The 18,236-nt window shown below is 39.3% G+C and overlaps 2 protein-coding genes across 2 annotated transcripts; one reads left to right on the plus strand and one right to left on the minus strand.

The window, feature by feature from the left end:
* Positions 1 to 7,565: 7,565 nt before the first annotated feature.
* On the plus strand, positions 7,566 to 10,824 carry GCK72_003637 (uncharacterized protein; the record flags this gene model as incomplete). The annotated part of the gene is made up of 5 exons (XM_003094435.2): positions 7,566 to 7,708; positions 8,428 to 8,506; positions 9,295 to 9,441; positions 9,768 to 9,957; positions 10,487 to 10,824. The coding sequence occupies 5 exons, from the start codon at positions 7,566 to 7,568 to the stop codon at positions 10,822 to 10,824; spliced, it is 897 nt and encodes a 298-aa protein (XP_003094483.2).
* A 3,735-nt stretch (positions 10,825 to 14,559) lies between these two features.
* GCK72_003638 (uncharacterized protein) lies at positions 14,560 to 18,202 on the minus strand (the record flags this gene model as incomplete). Its single annotated transcript, XM_003094424.2, has 5 exons — positions 14,560 to 14,675; positions 14,784 to 14,901; positions 16,791 to 17,201; positions 17,974 to 18,077; positions 18,154 to 18,202. The coding sequence occupies 5 exons, from the start codon at positions 18,200 to 18,202 to the stop codon at positions 14,560 to 14,562; spliced, it is 798 nt and encodes a 265-aa protein (XP_003094472.2).
* Positions 18,203 to 18,236: the final 34 nt, after the last annotated feature.

Genomic DNA, 18,236 nt, shown 5'->3' on the forward strand with positions numbered 1-18,236 from the left:
GCAGGTATAATCAGATTTTTCTGATGAGACTAGCCATGCTTCATAACACAAAACGTTCAAAATTTGAGAACACAAGTTGAGAATATAAAAATGATTGTAAAAGATAAAACAATAAAAACTGTTGTAAAGAATTTTTTAAAACTATTTTACATTCAAATTCTATAGTTTGAAGACGATAGCAGATTTCTACTAGGGAAGGATCTCGAGTAGAAATAGAGTTACGGGTCGAGACCTATATGGCTGGGAAGGAAATCAGGTGGGATTTCCTGAACTATATTTAGATTTTGCTGAACGCACCCAGGAATAAAGAAAATTGAGCTCAAAGTTAGATCCCCTAACCTGTTAGGTTATTTTGTTGCGTTCTTCTTCCACAGCTCGCTGTCACTTTGTCTTTTTTCCCCACGTCGAACCCCTTTTCAATTTCATTTCATTTTCACCCCAACCAACACACACATGTTCTTTTTTTCGTCGTCCTTTTCCTCCTCATACTCCCCTTCTGTTGCTCTTTTTTGCAGTGTGGTCCCCTCGATTTCTCTACGTCTCTTCTTCTCATGTAACATTTTTCTCTTTGAGAGAAACACTTTTTGAAACAACGTCCTCCTTCTACACGAATGAAACTGGTTATTCCTTCTGTTCTTTTTTTTCTCATCTGAAGTGAAAGAAGAGAGGAGAAAGCACTTTTTTATGGGCGGAGAGGAAGGGTTCCGAATGCTTTTTTATTTTCGTGAACTCGAGTGGAGATAGTATGAAAAATAGGATGGGTGGCTAGAGAAAACGGAAGGATGTCACTTCACAAAGTACACACACGCAACACGGACCCGAAACTTTTTGTGTCCCAGTTTCTGTGTGTGATGACGAGAAAATTGGCAACTTGGCGGCTGGTGCCGGCGGCGTCTTTGGGTCCAACGAGCAAGAAGGAGCAATAAAATAGGCCGGAGGATAATGGGTTTTAGACGGAGTCCTTGGAGCAAGAGTTCAGGTTTTGACATTGTAAATTTTGGACAATGTTTTTAGAACGATTATAAATACACACGAGATGTTACAGTAGTGTTCTGGAACTAATGCCAGCCTGATATTCTGAAACATGAGGAGTTTTCAGTTTTTTTTCTAAAAAATCTACAGAAAGACTGGGTTCGGAAAACATTTATTTCAATAGTTTATATTATCGGTTTACGACCATGCAAGTGGTCTCACAGCGGAAAAATATTTTAATACGACTTACAGTGTTTTTCATACCTGTAAAGCTCAAAATTACGGCATTTGATCTTTACGAGATCATTTCGCGGGGTTTAGAACAAATTAGTTGCACATCTAACACGCTCTGGGAAGTGTTCGCAAATCGATTGTCTCTACGTTTATTTGACCTACCGCATTTTTCATTCCCTTCTTTCTGTTAACATGCAAAGGAACACTGTTATGATTTCTACGCTTCCCTATTACATTTTTAGTTCTTTTATTTCAATTTCCAGTCAACAAATAGGATTCAGTCACTAGCCTAGAATTGTATGAGATTATATCACTATACGAACTATCTGAAATTTGAAATTGTATTCCAGTTCTCTGTATTCATCTATTCCCAGACAGAAATTTCTCTGACCTGAAAATCGTGGAAATATTTGTATTTTTTGAATATGGATATTGTAGATTAAGTGTAAGAGGTTCTGAATGACGTAACAGATACATCAAGAAGAAAATGAGAGTGATAGGTTAACAGATATTTTCTCGAACAACAGTATTATGGTCGCCTTTTTACAAATGTATGCAAATTGTGTCATTTCAGAACACCTGACTATTGGCATTCATTATGTAACTTGAGAAATGAAACTTGTATCGTTCAGATTGTTTCGAAGTTTGACTGCTTTGAGTGTAATGTCTGAAAATATGAAATTCTTGAAAATTCCGTAGGTTTGAAAGAATTTGATAAAAATGGGATCTGAAATTATTTTTAACAAACTTGTCATTTGATTTTTTTTGTTTACTTAGACCACTCGAATTTTCTAGATCTTCCATATTGTTCAGACCACCCAAATATTTCGATCATCCAGATTTTTTTCGGTCGTCTGGGTCGTCAAAATTGGGCCATCCCCTTCCATAATATTCAGAATTATTTCAGAGGATTCAGATTCTTTTTACGTTGTTATACCCCTAAATTACACTTGACATATTGCAACATTCTCTCTCTCCTCCATCTTTCCCAAATTCCTTGTCATCTTTCGTGTCACATATAATCCATCTCCTCAACTTTTTTCCTAAATTCCTCCTGATCTTTATGCTACTTGGCTCCTGGCTCCTGGCTCCCAGTCCCCGGCTCCCAGTCTATCATCAATTTCTCTCCCAATCCTTATCTTTGCTCAAAAATTGGAAAGAAAAAGAAACATAGCAAGCAACAAAATAGAACGGGAATAAATTGGAAATGGCGCGAGAAGAAAGAGAAAAACGTGTAGATCAAATTACTTTTCCACACTTTTCTTCTTCTGCCCAGCTTTCTTTTCTCTTCGTTTTTTTTCTAGGCTGACGTACGGCACATACACAGAAGTGTCTTCTGAAGCAGAGAGAAGAGCAAAAAGTTGAGGAAATAGGATTAGCGATAAGACCGAGCAAAGAATGGGAAGTCAAGTGGAAAAATGGAATTTTTGCTTGGAACGGCAGCAAGATAGAAGGACACGGAACTTTTTGAAAGGACCAAAGCACGATCTGTCTAATGTAATGAGCAACCAGGTTAATGTTGAAAAACATGGGGAAATTTTGAGAGTATCGATGAAAAAGTTTTCGTTAGATTTCGCAGGTTTTAAGGAAAAGTGCAAACTCCGATTCAGTATTTTGGTATTTTTGTGTCCCCTGCATATATTGTTCTGTTAACAATGATAATCCCCCATAATGTCAATTTTCCCAGGAAGTGTAGATCGAGCATAGAGACTCGGTTTTGTAGTTGGGCTTTTAGCAGGTATTAAGTACAACTAGATTAGACACATCCCAAATTTTTTGTTTTGTGCTCGTCTCTCGTCTCTGAGAAAAACCGTTTTCACCCCTGGTTTTGGAAGACATTCTCGGGCTTTTACAGAGTTTAACAACAGGGATGAAACTTTGAGACTGTTTTTCTCAGAGACAAGTGACGAGCACAAAATAAAAATTTGAGATATGCCTATTCAAGCTGTCCTTAATGCCTGGTCGCAATTTTGAACAATTCAAACTTACGACCACCTCATTGTTTTATAGGCCACCCTGTTTTCTAGGCCACCCATCTTTCTAGGCCACATGGTTTACTAGACCACCTGTATTTCTAGGCCACCCTGTTTTATAGACCACCTACGTCGTTTTTTTTGTAAAACCAGGCTTCCCGAGGTGCTCCTCTGAAAACTATCCCTCCACTTCTCTCTACTTCGTTCTCCCCCAAAACACTCACTCACACACTCAGTAAGGCTGAAAGCAAACAGTGTTCCCTCCTTTTCCCAACTCACTCTCGAGTAATGTTGCGAAAAATGTCTGGCGTGAGAGAGATTGCCTGCGCCTCCTCATTTCCTGTGCACATTATCCATCTCTGTCATATTTAATTTGGCGCCGTGTGCCTCTCTCTCGCGCGCGCGCCTCAAAAACGCACTTCCATTCTTCTAACAAAAGAAAAAAGAGGAACACACACATCGCAAAGCACGGAGGTCGCAAAATAGTATTTGGGACACTGAGATTTAGAGAGGAAAACGAAGAAAAAACGGAATAGCTTGCACTTTTGCGCTTCGCTGCCTAGAATGGTGTCAGTTGAGGACAATAGGAGAGGAAATGGATAGGTTAGGAGTGTTATTACAAGAATAGACCTTTTCGTGAATTACCGGGCAGATAGGAACCTCCCTTTAAATCCGGAAAACCCAAGGAACCCTTGAGCTAAAACTTTGTCTGATTTTTATCAAAAAACAGTTTGATTCTCGGGAAGATTAGGTAATTCTTCAGGTTGATTTGAAATTCTCACTTTTTGAATTTCAAATCCCTCACACATGATTTCCAGAGTCGTGTCTTTCTCAGTTTTTCAAATCTTTTCTCCCCTTCTTCTTTTATTGTTGCGAAAAGCCATTCATTTTGTGTGGCGCAGCGAGGAGAGGAGGCAACAGCACTTTTTTGCAACACCATTTCATTCAGCCCTCCTATCCTGAATATCCGTCAAGGGACTATGGATTGAAATAGTACGGTGGATCCACAAGACGCAGACAGAATTTCGAGGAGAGCGCGACCAAAAAAAAAGAACAACAGCCGTTTTTTATTGGGCCGCCCCAATTTTCTAATGGGTGGCCAAGGAAGAGGTCGGTAGAAGATAAAAGAACACTTTTTGAATTCGATGCGGCGGCGGCGGAGGCCCTCTCCTAGATTTATGTGATTTAGGTTCTCGAGGGAGGACTTAAAATTATAAGGACTACGATACAGGGTCATGCATCAAAAAGTGAATGATGTCCTACTTTTTTCCAGAATTTCAGATTTTGCACAACTTTTGCAGTTTTGCCAATGTTTTATTGCTCAATGATTTCTTCCACTACTTCAGACCAATTATCGCAACATAATTAAGGAGTCGATGATTTCAGCCAATAATCTACATCTACAAAACTCTTCTCTATGTAAAACGATAGCCAATGATCAATCCGTGAGCACCACCGTCCCTCCACCTCCTCTCATTTCAAATAGCTCCACTTACGCAACAAAATCTATTCGCTCGACAGCAAAAAAACCTAACGGAATCGAAAGAGAGACCTCCACTATTTAAAAGATGTGCGGTCTTCATACTGTCGGATGTCTCTCAAAAACCAACTATATTTCCTATTAGGAAGATAAACACGAGTGGAATGAATGTTCGTTCACTCTCTCTCTATACTTCAGCCATTTTTTCATCGTTCATTTTCGTCGGCGGATTTTTTGAGGCTGCTGCGGAGGTATGTGGTGAGGTGCTAGACAGTCTAGACAGGAAGGTGATCTCTTGAAAGTACACAGAATCATTGTATACACAAATTAGTTGCGAATTTTTCAAGCGGAGAATGGGTAATTTATGTATATCAAGTCAACATTTTCAGAATCAGTTCAAAAAACTGTTTTAAAAAACTGTAAGACATGCTCAACAAGATTCCGCTGCAGGGAAACTTCCAGACTTTCAAATACTTATATTCATGAATCATATCTAAATAACTAAAAAAGTACAGTATCCTTTTGCTTCTCCCCTTTTTTCTTACTATTTAATTCTATTAGTCACTTTTTCCCCAACTATCCAGATTCATCTAACAATTGCTAAAAGCCTCAATTTCGTGTAAAATTGCTAGGTTTCAAGTCACACACACAGACACAAAGTGTGATATATCTCGAGAGTAAGAGAAAGGGAAAACTAAGATTGACAAGAAAATTGTAGAGTTGAAACGTTCAAACGAAAAGAGAAGAGATTGAAAAAATTGGATGGAGACCAAAGAGAGGGTTTCGATTCAGTGGCATAACTGTTATGAATACAAGTTAACTGTAATTTTAATATCAGAGATCAATGGGAGAAATAGGGAGAAATAAACAAACCGTAACAAGGTAAATATTTTGGGTTGTAGATCGATGTGTCTATCAACTATCGATTTAAAATAAATTCACTGGTTTTGTAAGTTTAACGTTTCAGATTATTCCAGCTTCTAATACATTAAAACAATTTATTGTTAAAAGTAGGTTCTCCTGCAAAAACTTCTGATATATAACTTTCGTACCTTCATACATGTAAGTGACTACTTGAGAAGAGGTTGGATACATACATATGTATGTATTTGAATTATTTATAACACACACACACATCTTTGAAAGGACATCTGCTTCTGAAGGAAGCAATTTCTCAAAGAGCAATGGAATACGCGTTCTAGAATTTTGGACCGCCTAGATTTTATGGGCCGCCATGGTTTTCAGGCCACCATGGTTTTCAGGCCACCCACATTTATCTACCACCCTGCTTTTCTGGACCACCTAGTTTTTTGGACCACCCATGTGAGATTGTGAGTTGTTTTAGAATTGAATATAACAAAAAAAAACTGCCGAAAAAATACGAAGCGTTCTGAAAACTAACCCAATCAAATGCTATATTTTTTCCTTCGTACTTTCAGGTGGCTTATTGTCGAAATAAAAAAAGTGATACCCGGTGTTTGCGGACTTAGTGGAAAAATTATTAAAATTAGCACTAAGTCCGCAAACACCGGGTATCACTTTTTTTATTTCAACAATACCTCTTTTTAAAAAATAGTGTATAAACTGAGGAGGCTATAAACAAAACAAAAATTGAACAGAAAAAAAACCGCGGCGCGAAAACTGATAGGCCTCTTGCCTCTTCCCCAGCCGTAAAAGGCGAGAGCGAGGGCGCCGCTCCCAGTGTCGTCTTTGTCTCGTCTCCCTCTATTACCTCTCTCTGTCGCGTCTCGTATTATCTGTTTCAGTTCTCAAAACACTTTTCTTCGTGTGTGGTCTACTCGTCGCTTCCAATCGCAGCCGGTGGCATCAGTCGCCGGTCGCAACCCCAATAGTGGGCGGAGCTTCGTCGCCGCGACTTTGCCGTGCCGGGACCCGCCCCTTTGGTTGTGGGGTCGACTCCCTCTATTCACTCTCTTTTCTCTCTTTTTTGATATTCGAATGCAACTGAAAGTGCTCTAAGAGCAAGCAGAGGTATAGGAGTACTATATTGTATCGTTTGGGTAGGTTTCATCAAATGTTGATAGTCCCAAAATGTGGTTTTTTGAGAATATGAATACTTATAAGTTATAACAGACATTTCATTATTACTCAGTAACTACTATATTATTATTATTATTAAAATTTCGCTTTTTTTTCTCACATAAAAACTCTGTATCAAAAGAAACCTTTAGTCATATGTACACATATTTCATTCCTGCTGCACGATAATCTTACCATAAATTTTCTGAGTATTTTCCGTTCTTGCCGTTTTTTTTCCTTCTGAAACTATTCTTTTTCCGATTTCACAATTGATCTTTAGTCTGTCTTGGCTTGCCCCCCAATATTTACACCCTTTTTGAATGTTCTATGTTTCCAAAACTTTTAGATCCCTAATAATCTCTGCAAAATATCATGTTCTAAATCTGCAACTTTAAAAAAGTTATATTTTGCATATTTTTAACCAATCTTTTTAATTATCATCAATTGAAACAGTTTTATCATTGCAATTTTGCACATTAAAATGAGCTCTGCTTTTTGAACTGTCCGTTCAGCCTTTCTTTTCGTGTTGTACACCAGATTTTTGCTCACTCCATAATGTACAGTTATCCTAACATTATGCAGTTGATACCAACAATTTTCAATTATGACTACTGTATATTTTTTGCTCAGAAAAGAAATATTAGCCAGCAAAGATCATATTCATAACTTTCTACTTATTCTCGATTTTTTATAAATTTCCCAGTCTTATAAGGTCAAGAAAGCTGTAATAGTTTTCTCATGCCATTTCCACTCGAAAAACTTCCGGAAAACCGGATTTTTGTGTTCTAGACTAGGTTTCAGCGAGTTGAAATATAAAAGTAAAAACCCAATTTATTAATCATTGCTCATCTTACAGAGGAGCTCTGATGCTCACCGAGGATTCCGTACCGGAGATATGCAAGGCAACAGGAGTTGATGTACTGGCCGAGCAGGAGAAGAACTATTATTGTCAGAGATGTTTGAATCATGGGGAGTATAAGCCGAGGAAAGGGCACAAGCCTGATTGTAGGTGAGTGTTACTTTGAGACTTTTGCTGGATAATTTCAAGCGTATATTCCTGCAATGATTCTGTGATGGTTCCTTATAGTACAGTACCCATGACATTGTCACTTTTTCATTTCGAAATTCCGAATAAACATAAAACAATCCCCCCGACAAAGACGCAAAAAATACACCTGTAAAATGTGTGTCTGTTCTCTTTTTCTGATGTTCATCGTCGATTAAAGCAGCATTCAAAAGGAAAAGAAAAAACAGCTGACCTTGCTTCATCGTTTTAAAACGACCACCCATGAAAGAAGAGGTATTCGCAAATTGTTATTATATGGAGGTCGAAAACGAATTATTATACGTCTATGGAATAGAAAAGAAATCGGTTTTATACCCGAGATGACCTTTTGACTTTTCAAGAAAAAAAATGGCAGAGATTTGGGAGGTATACTGTAGAGGATCCTGTGACTTTGAAAATTGGGAACATCTCAGATCCCTAATTTTAGAATCTCTTTTCCATTCCATGCCTATCCAACTATACAACTTGTCTGTCAAGAATGACCTGTACAGTCATAAAACTCTTCATTTTTCTATACAGTCTTCCCTATCTTTTGTTAAAAATGAACAAAAAGTCCCATAAAACTTCTCTGATATTTTTGTTGAATGGGTGGGCGGTATGATGATAGTACTGTATGATATGGCACCGGTTGGTACTGAAAAATAAACACGAATTTTTGACAGGTATCTGCAATGTCCATGCGCAGAATGTACGATGGTCGAGCGAAGGAGGCAGTTGAATAATATGTTGAGCAAGAAAAAGGTTGGTTTCTTTCTCAAATTGTTTTGAATTCTCTTGAGTTATCAATTTCCCAACCATTCATGCTCATTCCGCTTACGGAGAGCTTCTACATGAGTACTCTACTTGAAATCTGAAATTTATTAGCCAGATTCAACGAATAGTAACGGCAGTGTATTTCTATATTGTCCTATTTCTTGTTGCATCCCAAAAACCTACAGTACCACACATAAAGTATCATAACTCGAACTATATGACGATACCCGAACCTTCTCAGGTTATTGTACTTTTCCGAAAGCTCTCGACAGTCTAGACACAAATTAATCAACTAATACGTGAGATTCTCCCGAAAAAAATCGAAAAAATCGCCAATGATCAATTCGTAAAGATATTTCCCCGAAGAAAAACCTTTTATTTTGCAATCCCCCCACAAGTTCAACTGCACTTACCTTGATTCTCTATATCTTCTCTACCGTCGTTTTCTCGTTCTTCTCTTATCAATTTGTCAAATCGCAACTTCTCTCCTTGATTTGACCTTCTTTAGACCTTTTTTTCGTCTGTTACTAACAGGCAGACTGACACGGTGGTCGTCTTTTTTGAAATAAGAGAAAAAACTGTGAGAGATATTATCTTTTTTCTTAGAAAAGGATGCGAGAACTTGAAATTACACTAAAAACGTTCAGTGAAGAAGATTCGGGGGAATTCGTATGTTAGTTCCGATTAGTCAGTTCAGCCACCAAGATATACCTAGATGGCCTAGGTGGTCTCAGTGCTCTAACAACATTTTTCAAAATTATAGAACGTATTTTTAGGTACACTGTGCCCCAAATACACAAACCCGCGATGGGAAACGAGTGCGCGATCCGCATTGTGCCAGATGTTCAGCTCATGGAGTGCTAGTCCCCCTACGTGGACACAAAAGGACAATGTGTCAATTTGTGACGTGCACCTGTACATTGGTAAGTGTTCTCGCCAGAGTTATCATTCTTCGCAGATCATACTGTATATCGAAACATTGCTTTCTATAGAATCATGGTTTTGAAATCTACAATTATCGTTTCCAAATAGTCACTATTTTCGTCCTTGAAACAATTCCTTTCTGTCAGTTTTTTATGCTTATAAATGTCCTTCGCTCGGGAGACAAATTATACGAGAGATATTACACTGGGGTTACTGTAGCGGGTAGGGGGCGGAGGTAGCCAATAGGGAGGTATAGAAAATGTGTTTGTCAAGGATGTCCAGATGCCCAAAGAAACACTGAAAACCGAAATCAGCCATATTCCAGTGTGCTCTAGTTGAAAACCGACGAATGTTGATGGCTGCCCAAATCAAACTGCGTCGATCCCAGCAAAAAACTAGGGATGGAAAGGAGCCGAAAATACGGAGGTGTCGGAAGATAAAGGATATTAATATAGAGAATTTGAACACTTTAATGATGGTGGTCACTACTACAACAGAGGATCAGAAGAGAACAGGTTAGTTAGAAATTTATTTTTACTATAAATGTAAGGATTCCATTTCTGTTATCAAAATTGTCTGAATCCTTCCTCATGGTGTTTCGTTTTCAAACTATCGTCCTAAAGTACCCAACTGGAGTCAGAAAACTCTGAGCAATAAAATAGTCAGAATATGAATTTTTTTCTTGGTTTATCTCAAATCAGAGTCGCAAACTGTTTTAAACCCTAAGGATTCAATTTCTGCGATCAGAAATAACTAAATCCTGATGACTCCTGCGCATCAAAATAGTATACAATGAAGTTTATACACCTAGGGAATTCTCTTGCCAGATTTTCGGACCACCGGTATTTCTCGAGTGCCACCCAGTCTGGACCTCCCAGTCAATTCCAAGAGGTGGTCGGAAAACCTGGGTGGCCTGAAAACCATGGTGGTCTCTGAAAATCATGGTGGTCTAAAATAAACGAAAAAATCCTTGGCACTCAGTGAAGGTTTTTTTGCACCGTGCCAACCGTTGTAAGCTCTTTTCAAGTTATATCAAAATTCCAGGCACCTCAACGAGCCCGTCTCCATCCTCCACAACCGACACAATGTCCCCATCTCAATCCGTCTCGCCACCATCATCTCCATCCCCATCGGTTCACTCAATCCATCAGAACACGCCAATCCTGGCTGCTCCGATTCCAGTCTACCCTCCTATTTCGATGCCGAATTTGCAGCAACTCCTTCAGCAACAGATTTTGCTCACCTACCTACAAAACATTGCTCCGTCACCCCCTCCGCCGCAACCAATGCCATTCTCTACTCTGGCTCCGTCGAACTTTGTGATGAGTGAGCAGTCATTGGCATTGTGCAACATGTACTTGCAAGGTTGTCTCAAAATTTGATTATTCGATTTTTAGAAAACAATTTGTACTTTTTTGTTTTTTTTTCCTCTTCTTCACTCAATCTCTTCTTATTTTTGGTTACAAACTCAACAGTTTTATGTTTTTATAATTCAATTTCTTTCCTATTTTTCTGATTTTTGCCCAGTTTCTTTTTCTTCACCAAGTGAACCAAACCTCGCATCCATTTCGTTCCCGTACCAAATTGCCGATTTCTTCCGTCTTCAAGACTATGTTTTTTAATTTTTCAAGATTTTTTTAAAATTTGAAGTTTCCTTTGTTTTCTTTTGTCTCTAATCATGTCATCGATTTCTTCGAAAATTCCTTCTTTTCCTTTCCAAATTGAGCTGAGCTCCGCCCCCTTTTCCTTATTTCTCGTTCAGGATTACTGTACCTTCTCGCTCTGCGTCTCAAAAATCAAAGGATCTAATCCTTATTATCAACCGGTCATAACCATTCTTGACACCAACCCGGTGGTATCCCCTTCTCATCCTAATAATTTTGTTTTTTTTTTCTCTAAGAAAAAAATGTCTGACTTGTATATTAAAATTTCCTTTCCCGATGCATCGAGTCTAATAATTATTATTATGTGTTTTTCGGTTTTGATTCTCAATAAAATTGACATGTCTGGATTCCCCAAAGTACGATGTTTCAATATTCTTCAAAACGGGTGTTCAGTGGAAATAGTCATAGAAAGAGAGTTCTTTTTTTTTCAAATTGCCATTCGTTGTGTGTCATCCGACATCGAACCAGAGTGAGGAGGGAAGAGAATAACGACCCTCCGAAGGCTTTAACCTCTTCAGAGAGAAGGAAAATGGGTTGGAGAGGGAGGAAAGGAAAGAGGTCATAAAATGAGTGGTGGATGGATGCCTCTACGCCACTAACACTTTTTCTGTGTTTTCTTGGAACTATGTTCAGAGAGCAAAGGGTACTGTAACACCTTACGGGGGGTGGAGACTTTGCAAGTTCCGATATTTCAGAAAATTCTAAGAAACTTTTATTATTGACGCATTTGCTAAAAAACGCTACAACTCGCGTTCTCCTGACTCAAAAATGAGCTTTGGTGGAAACATTTTTCGAGAGAACGTGTAGTCCTCTCGGACAAGATTTTATGCTCAATTCCTCGTTTCCCCGCTTTTTCTAACAACATTTTAAAGTTTTGTTCTGTTTTTTTTTCGATATAAATCTTGGAAATATATTAAGAAAACGGGGAATTGCGAAAAATCTTGTCCGAGAGGACTACACGTTCTCTCGAAAAAACTTACCGGGAATTGTGGCGTTTAGAGAAATTTTTAGTTTTATTACAGTTTAGACCTGCAAAGCTCAAAAATACGGTATTTGACCTTTTTCAACCACGAGACCATCCCGCGGAATTTCTGGAACTTGTAACGAATGAGCGTGTCGTGAAATTCGCGGGTCTTCAAAAAATCTAAATATTTTTTTTATTATGATAACGAAAAGGTGCATCGAATACCGTACTTTTGAGCGTTGCAGGTCTGATAAGAACTTCATGAGTGCGAGGAGTAAGAAACTGTTTTTTTTTTCGAGTCGCGTTGCGTGCGCGTCGCGGTTCATATTGAAATTTACGTCAAATAAACGTAAAAATCCTTGGAAAGTCGTTTTTGGCACCGTTCCAACCGTTGTGCGACGGAGCGCGTTTCCGCGATCTTCCGCCTCGCGATGGTGCGAGTCAGTTGACCCGAAACATTTCAAACTTTCCAAAGTCTTGAAATGAATTCTTGGCGCCATCCTAGACACATTATTACAAGTTTGCGTGCACTTTTCCGCGCCCGATCTTATCAGTGATCCCGAAAAACCATTCAAATTTCGAAAATGTTGCGAAAAGAGGTGTAGAAACTCCCAAATATCGCAACATTTTCTGTCAAAAAATGCATTTTTCCTCAGCTATACAGTTTCAAACCCATTGATAAGCGGAACGCCGGGTGACTGAAAGACAGTGAGGAGCAGAAGGGCAAAGATGGTGCCGGCTGGTGCTCCGTGACAGGTAGGAGGAGGACGATGGAGGGGGGGGGGGGGGGGAGTGATGTAATATATAGATAGTTGGGGTGGTAGAGAAAGTGAGTCTAGACGAGGTGGAGTGGGGGGACTGAGTAAAGGTCTTAGAACTAATTTGTTATAGTACGGACGGACGGTGCAGAAGCGTTGACTGCTCATTCCAAGTATCCAGATGTCCAGCGAACTGGCCGTTTAGCTTTGATGCTCGAGGTCCCATCTATAGCCATTCGAATCATGTGGACCTCTTCGCTGGTAGCGAAAATTAAAGCAAATATTATTTGCATTGTGAAATGAATAATATTGATATTTACCTAGTTTGGAGCTCCTGTGAGATTGATAGGTGTTGATAAGACTAAAAAATCAACTCAACAAATTCAGATTTTGGATTAGATTTGTGGGACACAAAATGTTGGGGGCGAATAACGTAACAAAACAATAAAAATACGGAGAAAAATAGAAACAATGAGGAGAAACAAGATTTAGAGACGTTCGGCTCCACGAGACGCCATGTTGCGTAGATTTCCGTACACTTTCGATGGGTTTGAGCCTGAAAAATGAGGATTTATATGGGAAACTGCTAGAGATTTTCAGAATTCTTTTCATCAGAATACCTTCCCTAAAAAACCACTATTTCCCACTTTCTCCCCGTCTTCTTCTTCTTCCCCGAGTAGAATTGCAACGATGGATTCATAGTAGAAAGAGAGAGGGAGAAAACCCATCCCGAATGCCATTCCACACCCGTCATTTTTTTTGGATCTCCGCATGTTTCTGCAATGTGTGTACAAACACACATTTCGTCGTGGTGGTGGGGCCCCCATCAAATGTGACACGGTGGTAAAGGAAACGACGGGGAGGAGAAGGACGACGATGGAGAAGAAGTACTTGCTGACGGAGAGAAGTCGTTCGGGTCGAATCAAAGTGAAACTTTGTTTTCAGACTGTGAGTCTAGCGGGGGGTTTTGGACCGGAAATCGAAAGTTTCGAGAAGAAATTTGGGATTTTTGTGCGAAAAATTACGTTTTTTCCAGCTCAAAAACCTCATTTTCAGCGTCAAAACCATGATTTTCCATTTTAATAGCGTGTCAATTGATGTTCCCAGTTCCGCTCAAATTGCCAGGAAACCCCTCTAATTGAGTGGACACATTTGATAGATGAATAATGGTGTCGAATTGGAATTCAATAGGGAAAAAGCTGGGTGTCCACAAAAAACATTTCTGTGACAACATGTAATTTACAGACACACTATGCTACTAGGATAGCACAAAAGAGATGGTTGGCACATAAAGGAAATGAGACAAGGGGGGATAGTGAAAGTGCAGGAGAATTACAAGCCGAACAATATGTTCAAATCGGAAATTAATAGTCTACGGCGGGGCTTTTCGAGTTTTGGCTTTTAGAGTTCAAAAACCAGGGTTCAGTAAGGATTTTTGGGGATCATCAATTGTGTTTTAAGAATAGAATTGGTGAGGTAGGACCTGGAATCCCTTCAAAACCTGTGTCATCAGATTCAGCGTGACCAGAGCTTTCAGAAAAGTATAAGCATGACCAGGTTTGCTTTCAATTGGATCTTACTACGAAAATATGGTTTGCGCCTTTAAATTGGACTACTGTAGTTTTCGCGGTGAGACCCAATTGAAAGCAAGCCTAGTCTTGATTAAACTTTTCTGAAAGCTCTTTTCACGCTGAATCAAATGATATAGGTTTGGTGGCCGAGTTTGGGTTTCTAGGCCACCAGATCCTTGTAGTCCAACTTACCAAGAATAAGACTGCAAACGGCGTTTCTGGCGAGCTTCAGATTCTGATAGGCGCCGAGAATGTGAATTTTCGTGTTGGCGACGACTGAAAATTCGGAAATTATGTTGCAAGAACCCTAGATGTAAACATATCCATATAATTATATTTTTACATATATATTTGTCTGTCTGCTCTTTCATGTATCTCCCTTACCAATTCTAGTCTTCGTAGTATTCTCAATGACCAACTTGGTACGTCCATCCTTTCCAGCAATACGTCCAATCGCGCGGCTCACATGATCACCTTTCAGCGAGTGTTTCACATCGGCGATCTATAATTTTGACAGGTTTTAGGCCAAATATGTAAATATTGTTCCCCAAAAAAACTGTAATTTCTCCTTATCAGTCTGAAAGGGGGTCGCTGCGTCTCTATTGTGTTCCTACACTCTCTCGTCGCCCAATTTAATCACTAAACCAACTTTTGGTCGCTTTCTCCTCTCAATTCCGAACGACGTACACATCAAATGTTGCGTCTTTCAGTTTAGAACTACAGTACACCTCCACTTCAGTCGCGGGTGGCGACCGAACTGGGCGGAGTCGCGACGTACTAGAGATACGGAGACGAAGAGAAAGAGGCGGAGAAGATTCAGTTATTAGCCCGACCTGGCGTCGTAAAGGTTGAAAACAGAAGGTGAATCGAAAGAAAAAGCATGATAATAATAATGGGGGGGCTCGCTTTTCCTCCACTCTTTCAAGGTTAATGGGCTTTTCGCTGGGTAGTAAGGAAGATGAGACATTTTAGTGGCAAGACAGAAGGTAGGATTGGCGGCGCCTTCCATGAATCCGGCAGAGGAAGAATGACATAGAACACCTGGCAAAACGAGTGGGAGCTATCGAAATTGACCTAGAATCTCAAGCTCTTACAATAGGGTTAGATTATCGGGAGATTCAGAACTTTTAAATTGTAAAGAATGGTGTTTCAAGTGCGGAAAGAGTGGACATTGGCATCTCTACAAACATCTATCACACTATCATATGAAACTCTACTTTTTCTGGCGCACCTTTACCACGTTCACGTCAAAATTGAAAGAAAATGGTGAAAGCGACCAAAAAAGCTTGAAAATTCGGTCGAAAATGATCGAAAATCGTAAAATTCTCACCAAAAACACCCCAGCCAGTTATCTGGCGCGCACTTGACGCGTTTTTCAAAAATAGTCGAAAATGACCGTTTTTGATTGTTTGTGACCCAAAATCTACAATTTTTTCTTATTTGTTGCTTAAAACATGTCTAATTTATCTTTTTCTGGCCGAAAATTCGATTTTTGAAAATTTCTGGCGCACCCTTTTTGACGCGTTTTCCAAGTGGTCGAAAATGGTGAAAAATTACTTTTAAACATACTTGTCAAGGGCCGGGCCGGGCCGGCCCGTCAGGCCCGTCTTTTTGGAGGCAATTTTTTTTTTCAATTTTTTTTCAAATTTTTTTTTCAAATTTGATTAAGGTGTACTGAGATGAACTCAGACTTTTCTCATAGAATAATATGAGTGTCTTTTTGTCAATTTTTCCGCCTGAAAAATTGAAAATTTTTCTCAAAAATTTCATATCCCTGACAAGACGGGCCTGACGGGCCGAAGATTTCCAGGGCCGGGCTTTTTACGGGCCGGGCCGGGCCGGCGGGCCGGCCCGTCATTTAACAAGTATGCTTTTAAAAAAGCTTGAAAATCGACGAAAAACTGAAAAATTTTGCACATTTCCGGCGAAAAATGACATTTTTTGACAAAAATTATATTTTTTAAATTTCTGGCGCACATTTGACGCATTTTCGCAAGTGATCAATTTTTAGGCCTTGCTGAGCATGGCGCAGTGAGATTCTTCTGAATCTTCGTGTCATTCGATTGCCTCAACTCTTTTTTTATAGTTTCCAATGAATTTTCCAAAATGTGTCCGCTCTCTGTCACCACGCATGTCAATCTGTCGGTTTGGACATTTATGACTAACAAAAAGTAGGAAATTTGACGAAACTTCTATCAATACCACTTCTCGTATCATTTCGGTTATGGGGTGATGAGAATAAGTGTCAAAGAAGTGTCAATCTGATCATAAAAGAATGAAGTGCTAAAAAGTGCTGAAATGGTTACGTAAGAAGAAAGGAAGGGGGAGCAAAGAGGAGAAGTTGTGCTCTTCACAAATCTGCAAAAAAAACCTAAAATTGACAAATGTTACCTCGAAAGTCTCCAGGAACAAATGATCGAGTCGAATGAGAGCGATGGCGTCATTGACTTCAAATCCAAGAATGAAGGCACGAACGAAGTCGGTAGCCTTCTGCAAGTCTGTCGTCTCCTCTCGATCAGCTGGATTCCTCAACTCGACTTGTCTCTTCTTCAGATTAAAACGAATTTGTAGTCCCAAATTTTTGACGATCGGTGTGAAAATGTTGACCCAGTTATCCTTGAGAGGTGTATAGCGATGTTTCGGTACTGCGACGACACGGAACTCTCCCTTCGCTCCTTTCGAACGTTTCGCCGATTTTGGTTCGCCTTCTGTCGTTTCTGCTGGAGTCGAGGAGTCATCTGGTTGAGAAACGTCTTCCATGACAACGTCGACCGCATTTCCAGCCTTTCTCTTGCGTTTTACCTAGAAAATTAGGAAATTTTCATCGTTTCGATAAAAATCGCGAAAATATCATACAAAAATGAGATTTTTGAGGTTATTTAGTGGAAAATTACTTTTTTTCACAAAAAAACACGGAAAAAAACAGAGTTTTTGCTCCAATGACACTTTTCAAGCTCTAAAATCCCCATTTTCGGCTTAAATCCGTCGAAAATCCTGTAAAATTAACATAGCGGACATCCGGACTTATAGACACTCCTCAGACCTTAAAAATAGCAACTTTTAACGTTTTTCGGCCAAATTTTTGTATTTTTTACCGAAAAACCCCCAAAAAATCGTCAAAATGTGACATCTGGATGCACAGACAACCATGAATATATATTTTTAAAGTAGATTTTTACAGATTCCTCTAAGATTCGTCAATTTTCTGACTCATTCCCTCTTCCAACTATTTTTCTCCGTCATTTCTTCTCCAATTCAATATAACATCAGACGTTAAGGCGACCGCCCGTCGACAATAAAATTGCAGCCAAGAGGTATTTAAAAATCGAACAAAAAAACTGTTCCCTTTGTCATGTCTCTCTCTCTCTCTTGTGTGTTAAAATACCGCCGCGAAAGTTTGGAATCAGAGAGGAAATGATTGAAAAAAAGGTTTTATATCGACTACGAAATTTTTACGATCGATTCTTTTCAATTCTCGATAGATTTTGAAGGGGAATGAGTCAATCAGGGTTTTCTGAATGAAGTTTGATGAAAATTTATGATTTCGAGGGAGTTTCGTTCCGTATTCCCGTACCAATTTGAATTCATCGGCTCCTTTTGGAGCGGTGTCAACGTTCTGTTCGACGAGAGATGGAAGTGTGCTCGGCACGTCTTCATCGTCGAGAAGTTCCGGCATTCCTGAAAAATTGAGATTTTCAAGCAGAAAATAACATTTTTCTATATGAAAAACTCCATTTCAGAAATTCCCTCTTACCTTCCTCCATTGGGAATTCATCATCGAATGCGGAGCTGCTGGTGGCCATGTTTCCTCTGTCTGAATCGTAAAAGTCTAGTTTT

Source organism: Caenorhabditis remanei, chromosome II (assembly GCF_010183535.1).
Source record: "Caenorhabditis remanei strain PX506 chromosome II, whole genome shotgun sequence".
NCBI lineage: Eukaryota > Metazoa > Nematoda > Chromadorea > Rhabditida > Rhabditidae > Caenorhabditis > Caenorhabditis remanei.